The sequence below is a fragment of the Callorhinus ursinus genome, unplaced genomic scaffold, assembly GCF_003265705.2.
Source record: "Callorhinus ursinus isolate GAN/ISIS: 27379988/994484 unplaced genomic scaffold, GSC_fseal_2.0 scaffold100, whole genome shotgun sequence".
NCBI classification, from domain to species: Eukaryota; Metazoa; Chordata; class Mammalia; order Carnivora; family Otariidae; genus Callorhinus; species Callorhinus ursinus.
The window spans coordinates 328,323-340,675 of record NW_027397162.1 but is presented as its reverse complement, the minus strand read 5'-3'; the positions used below and the strand labels follow the sequence as shown (position 1 = coordinate 340,675).

General features: G+C 52.2%; 1 protein-coding gene across 1 annotated transcript in view; it reads left to right on the top strand.

Annotated features, from left to right (window-relative positions):
* LOC112806694 (double homeobox protein A-like) overlaps nt 1-4,111 on the top strand; it is a 43,136-nt gene extending 39,025 nt beyond the window's left edge. Inside the window, exon 5 of the mRNA XM_025849090.2 lies at nt 3,987-4,111. Within this exon, the coding sequence (XP_025704875.2) occupies nt 3,987-4,111 (125 nt within the window). The remainder of the gene's footprint in view (nt 1-3,986) is intronic.
* The last annotated feature ends 8,242 nt before the right edge of the window (nt 4,112-12,353 follow it).

The following is a 12,353-nucleotide window of genomic DNA, read 5'->3' as shown; positions in this document are numbered from 1 at the left end:
ACCCCCACATCTAAGACGGAATAAGCATCAAGGAAGGAGGCACTGTGGGTTTTTTCCTTCATCCCTAGAACAAAGCCTGGGGCTTAAAGTAGTTGTAGACTTAGTACATTAATAGAATCATCCAGGCTCATCATCTCTTTAACCAAATAACTCTTTGTGAAATAAATTAGTGGTGTAATGAATGAATGAATGAATGAGTGAATGAGTTGGAGGACAGATAAGGTTTATACCACCAGCTCTTTCAGGGGCTTCGGGATTTCCAACACAGGCTGCAGAGACCTGTGTTGACCTGTTTTTCCCCTTCTGCAAATACCCTGTCTGAGGATGCATTTTAATTGCATAGAAGTCACACGCAGACTGTTAATGGGGACCCCGGTCCCCAAAGGCTGACGCCCCTGCCCCCACCTTCCCAGCCTCAGGATCTGTCACCACCGCTACCATGGAAACCTCAGCCAGGCCGGCAAGAGGAGGGGGCTGCGTGAGGTCCAGGCTCAGGAGTTAGCCTGTGGGCATGAGCACGTTCAAATCCCAGTCTATAATCTAGGAGGGGCCCTGAGGGCTTGTGGAGGGGTCACTGAGAGGGGCCGCGGGCAGGTGGCTTCCCCCCCCAGCCTGCACCCCCTTGCACTCTGCAGAGAAGCCTTGTGTTTGAGGCCGGTGGAGACCAGTTCAGGTGGCCCCAGCCTGGCAGGTCCTGGCAGGTGTTTCTCAGGGGGACCCCAGGCCTCCCTCTGCAGGTTCACCACCAAAGGGAGGTTTGCCCCACGTGCAGATCTGAGGGCTCCACCTTAGAAAAACGCTTTCTAGAATCTCCCACTGACCTCACCCCAATCATTTTTCTCTCTCACGTCTCCAAATAACCTTCAGCTGCTGTCTTATTTTTTTGTTTGCTCCTACTGTGTGTTGTCCCTCTCTCCTGTTCAGGAGAAGTGTGTCCCTGCGAGTGGAGCCCCGTCTGTCTGAGTTACCTCCGGACTTCCCACCTTTGGGAGCACTTGGCACACAGCAGGCCTACAGTACGGGCCTAGGTGGCCACACCTAGGTGGTAGATAGATGCATGAATCTGTGCCTCTGTGTCACACCACACTCTCCTGGGGGTGATTGGACTGGAGTGTATTTCTGGATTCTTCTGGCTTCCCAGGGAGGTATAAGTTATAATCCTGGCTCTCACCTCCTTTTTTTTTTTTTTAAGATTTTTATTTATTCATTTGACACAGAGAGAGAGAGAGACAGAGCACAAGCAGGGGGAGGGGCAGAGGGAGAGGGAGAAGCAGGCTCCCAGCTAAGCAGGGAGCCCGATGCGGGGCTCAATCCCAGGACCCTGGGATCATGACCTGAGCCGAAGGCAGACGCTTAACGACTGAGCCACCCAGGCGCCCTCAAACCATAGCTATTTAATCCAATATATCCAAAATATTACATAATAACGTGTGATCAATATAAGACATTGTTAACAAGACATTTCACCCTCTTTCCCTCACACGTAGTCTTCGAGGTCCAGTGCGTGTTTCACACTTCACACCCCACGTCACTCTGGTCTGGACACATCCCAGGACTCTGCAGTCACTTTGGCCCGGTGTCTGCCCAGGGACAGCCCGTTATCACGTGCTGTGAAAAGCGGGCAGCAGAGGGCGTCCGAGAATATTGTCGACGTGCTTTAAACCGATGCAAGTGGAAGGGAAGGCAGAGCCCGAGAAAGAAAGAAAAAGGCTTATGGCCATGGACCCCATCCGGGCTCCGCGGAGGGAAAGGGGCCGCAGAGAGGAGAAGAGGCAGGGCTGGGTCTCCTCTGGCAGGGAGGCAGAAGCAGCTGAGAACAAAGATTTCACGCCCGATGACTTGGATCCAAATCTCTCCCCTCTGCCCACGCCTGTCCGTCCTACCGACCCCAGAGGTGTCCAGTGTCTCTGCCTGGGTCTCCCCACGGTCACCTCTGGCCTCCAACCCAGCCCCAGTGCCCCACTGGCGGCGAAGGCCATCTTGCTTGGACGCAAGTCTGACCATGGCCCCCCTTTGCCAAATGTCCAGGGGGGCTCCCTCCTGAAATCAGGGTGAAGTCTAAGCCGCTGATGGGGATCTAAAATGAATCTCCAGATCTGACCCTTGCCAAGCCCTGCAGCCCCATCTGGGTAGCCCCACCACCTGGGCTCTGGCTGTCATAGGCCAACTTGTGTCTCCCCAAAACTGATGTGTTGGAATCCTAACTCTAGGACATCAGGATGTCACTGTATTTGGAGACAGCATCTTTTAAGAGGTGGTTAAATTAAAAATGAGGTGGTTGGGGTGGGCCCTAATCCAGTGTGGCTGGTGTCCTTATAAGAAAAGGAGATCAGGGGGCGCCTGGCTGGCTCAGTTGGAAGAGCATGTGACTCTTGCTCTCAGGGTAGTGAATTTGAACCCCATGTTGGGTGTAGAGATGACTTAAAAATAAAATCTTAAAAAAAAAAAAAGAAGAAGAAGAGCTCAGGACACAGAAGGAAGACCATGTAAGAACATAGTGAGAAGGTGGCCATGTCCAAGCCAAGGAGACAGGCTTCAGGGGAATCGTTAGGAGATAATTTCTGTCCCATAAGCCTCCCAGGCTGTGTGCTGTGTTCTGAAAGCCCTAGAAAACCCATACAGTCACTCATTTGGGGAAAAAAAGTTACATTTAAAAAGCAAATTTATTTTTTTAAAGATTTTATGTATTTGACAGAGAGCGAGCGAGCACAAGCAGGGGGAGGGGTAGAGGGAGAAGCAGGCTCCCAGTTGAGCAGGGAGCCCGATGCGGGGCTCAATCCCAGGACCCTGAGATCATGACCTGAGCCGAAGGCAGACGCTTAACTGACTGAGCCACCCAGGTGCCCCTAAAAAGCAAAAAATTAAAAACAATTTTTTAAAAGTAAAACTCCATTCTGGGAGCACTCCTGTATAATTGGTATGAAATCAATTGATTATTTAACATATTAGAAACTCTAAAAAAAAAAAGCCAAAAAACCCAGATACCTCAAGTGAAATGTGAACTGTGGAGACCAACAGGAGAATCCTGACAAAAATGCAAACCCTGAAACGCATTTACCACTCTTCCTATTTAGTGAAAATCACCCGGCATGGGTTCCAAAGTCAGCTTCATGCAAGAAAGAGTCTTTCTCTTGAGGACACAGGTACTAAAATATTTATGGATGAAATGGTACCGTGTCTGGGATTTGCTTTAAAAGAATCGCGGGTGAGGTGGCAGATACAGTAGGCTGGGGGTGGGGGTGTGAGCAGATCATCGTCGAAACCGTGAGTCTAAGAGGATTCATTATGCTCTTGTCGGCTTTTGCATGTTTTCAGGCTTTCCAACACAGTGCCCCCCACCCGCCACTTGTCGAACTCAGAGCTGGAATAACCTTCCTGAACCGCGCATCTGACCACTCCCCTCCCCCGCTTCAAACCCCACTCTCCTCCTTAAAAGAGTCAGAAAGAGGAGCTCTTTAATCGTACAGATTCATAATCTTTAATCTCAAGTCCCTCCACGCCCGGGGCTTTGGACGCTCGTCGTTTCACGGGGCGACGGTGACATTCCGCTAAAGCCTCTGATGACACCTTTGGCCCCTCTGGCCTCAGGTTTCCCTCCCGAGCAGCACAGTTCCCACTTTGCCCCCAGTGCTCCTTTCACCACAAAGTACCCCGTGTCAGAATTCTGAGCGAGAAACAGAACATCCCAGAAACCACGAGCGACGCACGCGAGCAAACCACCGAAGGGAGTCTCGATGCGGAGACTCCCAAGCCCGCGGCACCTGCAGCCGACGTGTGATTTGCACCTTGTGTTCTGTTTCTCTGGGTACGTTCAATGATGTCCACATCCCGACTCTCTGGGGGCCTCAGAAAACAAACACGTTCTCTGTCTTTTGATGCCAACCAGTTCTATGATGCAAACCTTGGCGCTCCCGCGTCCCAGGGGCGGACATACCTGGCACGTTTGTCATGGGATCGGCTTTCCTTACGGCTAATCCCCCCGACAGCTGCGCTGGCCCCCGGGGCACAGCAAGCTGCCTCTGACCAGCGCACGGTCTCCACTGAAGGCGGCCGAGGGCAGCACCTGATCGCCCACAACCCCCGGCAGCTGCTGCCGAGCTGCTGTTTCTAACCTCGAGCGCCGTGAAATTTGTCACAGATGGTCGTGGCCTCCAGACAACCCCGTCGCCTGGTTCAGATAGGCTGTCCCGTGGAAAGGCAGGAGTCTGGGGCATCACCAAGTGCCCCCCAACCTGCCCTGTACTGAACCGTCCCGCCCCCCTCGGTGGTTTTACAGCACACGCCTGGGTTGTCCTACAATTGGGGATGGGGTTCAGATGGCTTTTCCTTAGTAGCGAACCTGAGGACTCCGGATGAAGCCGCTGTGGGGCAGAAGGGGCAGAGCAGAACAAAAGATGCTGGAGCGAAACATAAAAAAAGAAACAAGATCCAGGCCGCGTTCCCAGGACTCGGGCATTGAGAATGCCTCGTGGGGCCTTTAAGAGCAGATTTTCTCCCTTCTGTGTGTTCTTCCAGCCCCCATGCCCCAGTCGCCACTCACCTTAGTGTCCCATCCACGTCCGAACGTCCGTGTGCCATGTTGGAAACGCTCGTGAGGAGTTCAACAGCACAGGGACGCCTGCGTGGCTCAGTGGGTGAAGCGTCTGCTTTGGGCTCGGGTCGTGATCCTGGGGTCCTGGGATCGAGCCCCATGTCGGGCTCCCTGCTCAGCGGGAAGCTGGCTTCTCCCTCTCCCTCTCTCCCTGCTCGTGCTCTCTCTGTGTTGAATAAATAAATAAAATCTTAAAAAAAAAAAAAAAGGAATTCAACAGCACAGACTCACACCCGCTGATTTTCAGGGCCTCCATGTCTTCTCGGGGTCCTCACCTCCAGAGCCACGTGAGGAACTGGAGGGGCGGTGGTCCACATACAGCTGATCGTGGTGGGTCTCAAAGTGTGCGAGAGAGTGTGACTGGCTGCGTGTGAGCACACGAGGGATTGTGTTGTGTGGGTGTTGCGTTTGTGGGGTGGTGAGTGGGGGCTGGGGGGATGAACAGGAGGAGCACAGAGGACTTTTAGGGCAGTGAAAATACTCTGTATGATACTATGAGGCTGGATACATGTCACCACACATCTGCCCAAACCCACAGTGTGCACGGAGAGCCCTGAGTGAACACTATGGACTCTGGGCGACCATGGCGTGTTGATACCAGCTCATCAGCGGTGACAAATGTACCCTTAGTGGGGGATGTTGATAGTGGGGAGGCCTTGCTGGAGTGGGGGTGGGGGTGCACAGGATATCTCTCTGTACCTTCCCCTTAATTTTACTCTGAACCTGAAACTGCTCTCAAAAAATGAAGTTTTTTTTTTTAATATATATGTATATGTATTTTTAAGATTTATTTACTTGACAGAGAGAGAGTGAGCACAAGCAGGGGGAGCAGCAGAGTTGGAGGGAGAAGCAGGCTTCCCACCGAGCAGGGAGCCTGGTGCGGGACTCGATCCCAGGACCCTGGGACCATGACCTGAGCCAAAGGCAGACGCTTAACGACTGAGCCACCCAGGCACCCCCATTTCTTTAAAGGAAACACAGTAGAAACGAAACTGTGAATAAGTGTGGCTAAGCCAGTGGTTCTCAACCAGGGGTGACTTCACCCACGACAAGATGACTGGAAGTGCCTGGAAACAGTGTTGGTTGTCATGACATAGGTGAGGGGCACACTGCTGACATCCGGGGGTGCTGAGACCGGCACACTGCACAGGACGCCCCCGCCACAAACGGTTCTCCCAGCCCGGGGCCTCGGTGCTGAGCAGGGAACCCCTGCGCCAGATGCTACTGCTTACCCGGGCTCTGCACAGAGCTCGCCTTTGTTTAGAAAGCAATCAGCAAGTGCCGTGGAGGGTGCTGAGGGTGCACCGGCACCTCACAGAAACCTCCTCTGGAACAAAATGGAAAGAGTCCACGAGGGAATAGCGTTTTTACGGTGAAAGTCGGTTACGTTTAAAGCCGAACCGTGAAATGACACCACAACGGTGCCGTCTGCCCCACATCCCGGGAAACCCTGGGCGGGGAACGGAAGACAGCTGAGAACATGTAGTACGGAGTCAGGTGCGACCACCCTTGCCAAAGGTGACGGCACAGGCACCGGGGGCGGTGAGTGGCCAGTGGTTAGACGTTTCTAGACAGTGGGGGCCGATGGTGGAGTCAGCAGGACCCGTGGACGGATGAACGTGGACTTCGAGGAGAGGTCGGAAGGAAGATTTAATCCTGACTCTCACGAGACGGACGAGGCTGGGGCACGGACAGGATGTTTGGGAGGTTGCTGTGGCCGTTCCGGCCAGACGTGATGGCAGAGAGGGCAAGGGCGGTGGGGAAGGAGGAGAGATCTGAGAGCCGTTTAGTCGGCGGGGAAGGATGTGGGGTGACCGGGGGCACAGGGGGATGTCCGTCTGCGGGGCAGGAGTCAAGATAACATTGGAATGTGGTGTTTTTTTTAGGTAAAAAATTATGCAGAAGTAACCCACAATAAACCCAACACCCAAATTCTTGCTCAGGATGGGCTCTGATGCTACACTTTGTGCGACTCACCTCCCTCACCTCACCCTGATCCCGATCGCATCAGATCCCCTTTAGTTAAAATGTTATTTTGTTCACTGTTGATTTTTTTGCATTAATTTTGAAACCGTAAAGAAATGTAGCATTGAAATATTGTTTCTCTTGATTACTGAAATGTTTGTGCCCCGCTCAAACCCACTCTTTGATTTTGCACCCGAGCTGAGAGCCTACCCTGCTTCACCCCAGTCCTGACCCCGGTGAATGCGAGACACACTCCCGTGAGAAGCTGTCAGAAGTTTCACACGCGGCTAAGTGGCCCAGACGGACCCTCAGCGCTCCAGAATCCCACGGAATTTCCACTGAGCTAACGGCCAGGCCGGATACCAGCAGCACATATGTCCATGTGACCAAGCACAGGAATGGCTCTCTTGGACCCAGCTCGGTACAGACAGCACAGTGGAGACACCCCTTTCCAAAACACGAGAAAAAGAGTAATACTAACCATCTGTTTGGCAAACTGTTATCACCACATTCTCTTTCTAACCAGTTTTTCCCTCTGCAATCTGAGAACTGCTCATTTCGCAATGTTATTTTCAAAGGAAGTAGCTTTCTGTCCCAGGGACCCTTCACGGTGTCTTGAAGCCAGTTGGTATCAATTAAATGCTTATTGAATGATTTCCACCGATACAGGTATGGGAGCAAGGAGAGCTTCCATTCGTGTGGGAGCCTTGCTGTGTGCACGCATGTTCATGTGTGTGTGCACGTGCGTGCCTTTAGGCACACGGTTACGGACACATGGATGAAAGGCTTGGTTGGGATGAGTTCAGGTAGTATTTCCATGTGCAGAAGTATTCCAGGCCCCGGGCCACATGCTTTAGGAAGGAGTCCAATCATTTCATTCTCAGGACCTCATAGGGAAGGCACTATCCTCACCCCTACTTTATAGTTGAATAGCTTGGGATCAGAGAGGTTCTGACACCAGCCAGAAGGAGCAGAGCCAGGCTGTGGACCAGGTCCTAGTGACACCAAGCTGGTCCCCATAATGAACTGCGTGGCTCGATGGCCCCAAAATGTGTGTTCTAGCTCAAGACCTGCAGCCATTGAGAGGTCTGTGGGCACGACCACGGGACCTTTCTGCTCCACTTCCCTGGGGCTGTGGTCCTCGGGCCCTGCCAGTGCCAGCATTCGATACACATTGGTGGAGTAGCCAATGGAAGGTGTGTTCACATCCGGCTCAACAAATCACCACTGCCCCACAGCTTAGAGCAGCACAAATTTGCTACCTCATGGTTTTTCTGGTCAGGAATTCAGGTTTGGGTTAGTAGGCGTGTGTCTTTCTGGTGTCCTCTGCTTTCGTTTAAAGGCCCACCTGATTAGGTCAGGCCCACTCAGGGGATCTCCCTTCTGCTATGGAACATAACACAATCACAGGAGCAAGATCTCAAAGCCACACCCAGGAGGATTACACAGGGTGTGGACACAGTGAGTGTGAGTCTTGGGGACATCCCAGAATCCACAGAATGAGAGTGATTTATGGGCCAAGCTAAGCTTTACTCTGTAGATGGTGGGGATCTGCTCTGAGTGTTTAAGTAAAGATGCTCAGAGTCAGATCAACTGTTGTTGTTGACATTTATGTTTTGGAAAACCACGCTGAAGATTAGACTAGAAAAGAGGAATAGGGTGGCCGTGAGACGCCAAAGGGAGCTGCTGCAGGAATCCTGGGTGTGGGGAGAGGATGATGAGACTCAGCAGGAAGGAAGTGGCCACAGCATCATGTTTCCCACGACAAGCGTTGAGCGAGCACCAGCTACTCATCAGCCACCATGCTGGCCACCATGCAGGGGCACAGAGGGAAAGTACAGATATGGTCCTGCCCTCACAGGAGTTACCTCTTAGCAAGGGAGATGGATGTTGTGATGGGCGACTTGTCTGGGCCATGGTGCCTGAACATCTGCTCAAACGTTATTCTGAGCGTTTCTTTGTATGAGATTAATGTTTAAATTTGTGGTCTTTGAGTCAAACACATTGCTCTCGCTAATGTGGGTGGGCCTTATCCAATCAATCAAAGGCATGAACAGAACGAAGACTAACCTCCCCCAAGCAAGAGAGGATTCTGCGAGCAGATGATCTTCAGACTTGAACTGCAGCATGAGCTTTACCTTTGGTCTTCAGCCCGCTGGCCCCCCCACCCCCCCCCCCAGAGTTTGGACCTGCCAGACTCTGTAATCATGTGATCACTTTCTCTGGGGAACTCTAATGCAGACATGTATCAGAAAAAATGACAGCCCATGGTAAGCATTCAGAGAGGAAAGGTGCCCAGGGCTGTGAGAGCTTATGGCAGGATGGTCTGTCTTGAAGAAATCAAGGAGGGCTTTCCTGGGGAAATGACGCTGGAGTTGATATCTGATGTGACCAGGCGTGGGCACGGGGAAGAACATTCTACGCAGGGGAGCAGCATGTGCAAATGCACCATGGCAGGATGGAATATGGAGCCTTTAGTAAACCGGTTATACTCCAGAGTGCCTGGAGTGTGGGGTGGAAGGTGATGAGGCTGGACACAAAGGGAGAGGCTACAGCCTGCAAAGCCTCATCATCTCCGGCCTTTTTCCTTTATCCTCAAGGCAACAGGGAGCTTTTGCATTGCTTTGAGTGAGATGAGAGTTTGACATTAGCAGCTGTGTTTTCCAAGACCTGGTTCTTGCTGCAGTGTAGAGAGGGACTGCAGGGGCCAAGGGTAGGAGGAGGAAGGGCTGTTAAGGAGCTGGTCATTTATTGAGTGTATAAGTCACCTACTGCCATGTAACCAGTTGCTCCCACACTTGTATAGAAACAACAGCTCATTGTTTCTCACAATTCCATGGATTGGCTAGTGGAAACCCATTCTGTGAATGGGTTTTTCCTGGGCCTACTTGTATGACCCCATTTGGCTGGAGGATCCACTGGGCTAGGGGGTCTCAGATGTCTTCCCTTTGTGTTTAGCAGTTGTGCTGGCTCTCCCCTGGGGGCTTGGTTCTCCTCACAGCATGGCGGCCTCAGCATCCTGGAAAGAGTGGAAAAGAAACTGCAAGGTGTCCTGAGGCCACTTAAACAGATACCACTTCTTGAGCAATCAGAAACATTGGCCCTTCTTAATCCACAGCATTCAGCCAATAATTTTTCAGCATGCCAGGTACTGTCGAGGCTGTTGACATTAGCAGTAGAGCAAATAGGCAATATTCAGGCCTTGTGGTAGCTTGTCATAACAAGGGGTGGTCATAAACAGAAACCAACGTGTGCTGGTCAGGTGCTGATAAGGAACAAGGGAGAAGAACAGAGTAAGGTGAGGGACAGAGGGGCTGGGGAACATAAGTCTCTCATAAGGTTTCAGTAAAGATATTGGCTGGGACCCTGGTCATCTGAAAGCTTGACTGGCAATGGAAGACCCACTTCCAAGATGGTGCATGCACATGGCTGGTGAATGGCCACTGGCTCTGGGCAGGAGGCCTCTCCAGCATGGCAGCTGGATTCGCTCTAAACAGGTGGCCAAGAGAGAGCAGGGCAGAAAAAAGTCACATGTGGTCATTTCTGCCATTTTACTGATCACAAAGCCCTCTTCGATGTGGGGAACTATGAGGGCATGAACACCAGTTGGCCAGGGCCTTATGGGACCATCCCAGAGGCCGGCTCCTGTACCCCATCCCATTGTCAGGGTGCAGGAAAACTTCTCTCACTGACCTGATATTGTACAGAGAATTTCTCCTGGAACCAGAGAGAGAAGAATAAGAACTTGAACAAAAAGAGCATTTGTTTTCTCAGGAGAAGACAATTTCCATGATTCTAATCTGCAGGTTGCCAATTTTTAAGAAAACAGTCCATTCCCAGATTTCCACTTTTGCTATTTTCATTATGTCATTCAATGAGCATGTGTTGCTCATCTCTTGTGTTGGGTGGTATAGCGACAGAGACTATGGTACATTTGTAGACATGAGAAACGTTCAGGGGCCGGAGAGAGGACTGGTGAGAGATGGGGCTAGGCTTGGAGGCCCGTCCCTGCACAGACAAGCCACCTGGCCCCACGGAGCTTAAATCCTCCTGGCAGGGCAAGACAACAAGCAAGTCAACAAATCAAAGGCCAAACTAAAGGAAATGGGCCTCTGAGCAATGATGTTGGAGCTGGGGCCTGAATGCTGACAGGGAGAATGTCTTGGGGAAGGACTTTCCTGGCTGAGGGAACAGCAGGTGCAGAGGCCCCGAGGTGGGTACAAGCCAGGCCATCTGGAGCTCCTAGAATGATCAGATTCCAGAACATGGTCCAGGGCTGTTTCTCAGAACACAGAATGACCGCATGCTCTTCAAGACACGTCTACAGGGGCGAGGGCCTCTCCGCAGGGAGAGGGCCTGGGTTCCTGTGTTCTGGCTCTTCCGGTTATCAGCTGTGCATCCATGGGGAAGTCACTTAGCCTCTCTGTGCTTCAGCTTCCTTACCTATAAAATCAGCGACGGGATAGGAACGAAAACACCCGTGGGTAAAGGCAAACGACGCAGTCAGAAAACAGGCAGGAGACTTGCACAACATCACTGTCCATAGACAGGTGACTAGATAAAGCAATTGTGGGATGTAGATACACCACGGAATGCGACTCAGCCTCCGAAGAGGAGACCCTCGTATTGGAAGCAGCTCGGCTGGGCCGGGAGGACAGGCTGCTTGGCGAACACGCCATGCACAGAGAGACCCCCCAGCGCACCGTCCTGGCTGACTGTGGGATCTGCAGAAGCCACGCCCGGACAAGCGGAGAGCAGACTGGTAGGTGCCAGTGCAAATTCAGCTCTGAACAGGGAGACTCGGCTGGGTTGTAGGGACATTCCAAGGTGCGTGACTGCACATCACGCGGGCTCTTGGCACACACCAAGCGTATCTGGTCAAAGTTAACCCTCACACGGGGATGTGCTGTAGCAGAGACATGCGCACTGGGCCTCGAAACACAAGGAGGCAGAGGACATAACTTCTGTTATTCATCGTTGTGATGTGGGTGATGTTTTGAAACGGTAATACTTGGATTTCTTGAGTTCAATAGAAAACCTTAGGTAAATTTTTAAAAGAAAAATAGCAAAGAGGCTGGTCGGTTGGGGGGGCAGAGGTTGCTGTGCTCATCAAGGCCTGGCCGGGGGAAGGGCTGTATCTGGGGTGTTCTGGAAGCAGCGCCAAGAGGCCGTGGGGGCAGGCCGGACGGAGGGAGGGACAGAGAGGAGGAAGTCAGGGTGTGAGGCCCTTGCAGGCTCAGGGGGCTCTTTATACTTCAGTACGGTGCTGATGGGGGCAGAGTGAGCCCGTGTTTGTCTGGCCCCTGGGGGGAACGTTGAGGTAAAAGGAATGAGGTGGGGAAGGGTCAGTAGAGCCGGTGTGTGGGGGGCACCTGAGGACATAAAGAGGCACTGTCGACAGAAACAGGGAGGGAACCAGAGTGCTGGCGACTGGCTTCGTGCTTTGAATTGAGACCCAGGAGTGACTCCCTACCGGCTGTGCATCCTAGAGAAGCTTACTCACACTCTCTGTGCTTTGGTTCCCTCTTGGGTAAAAGATAGAAGGAACAGTCCCTCTCTGAAGGTGGCGTGATAACCCGTGGCAGTGATTAGACGTGGACTGTGCATTTTGGCCCTCCTGCTTCCCGGCTAGCCTCTTGTGCAATTTTCTTAAGCGCGGTTTCCAGATCTGTGTGTTGCTCTCACATAGGAGCTTGAGGATTCAGTGAACTCTATGGAAGGGAACAGGGATGATAAGTTTCCGTCTCAGTCTCGACCCTCATCCCCCCAGATCCATGCTGTAGACCAGGAATCAGAA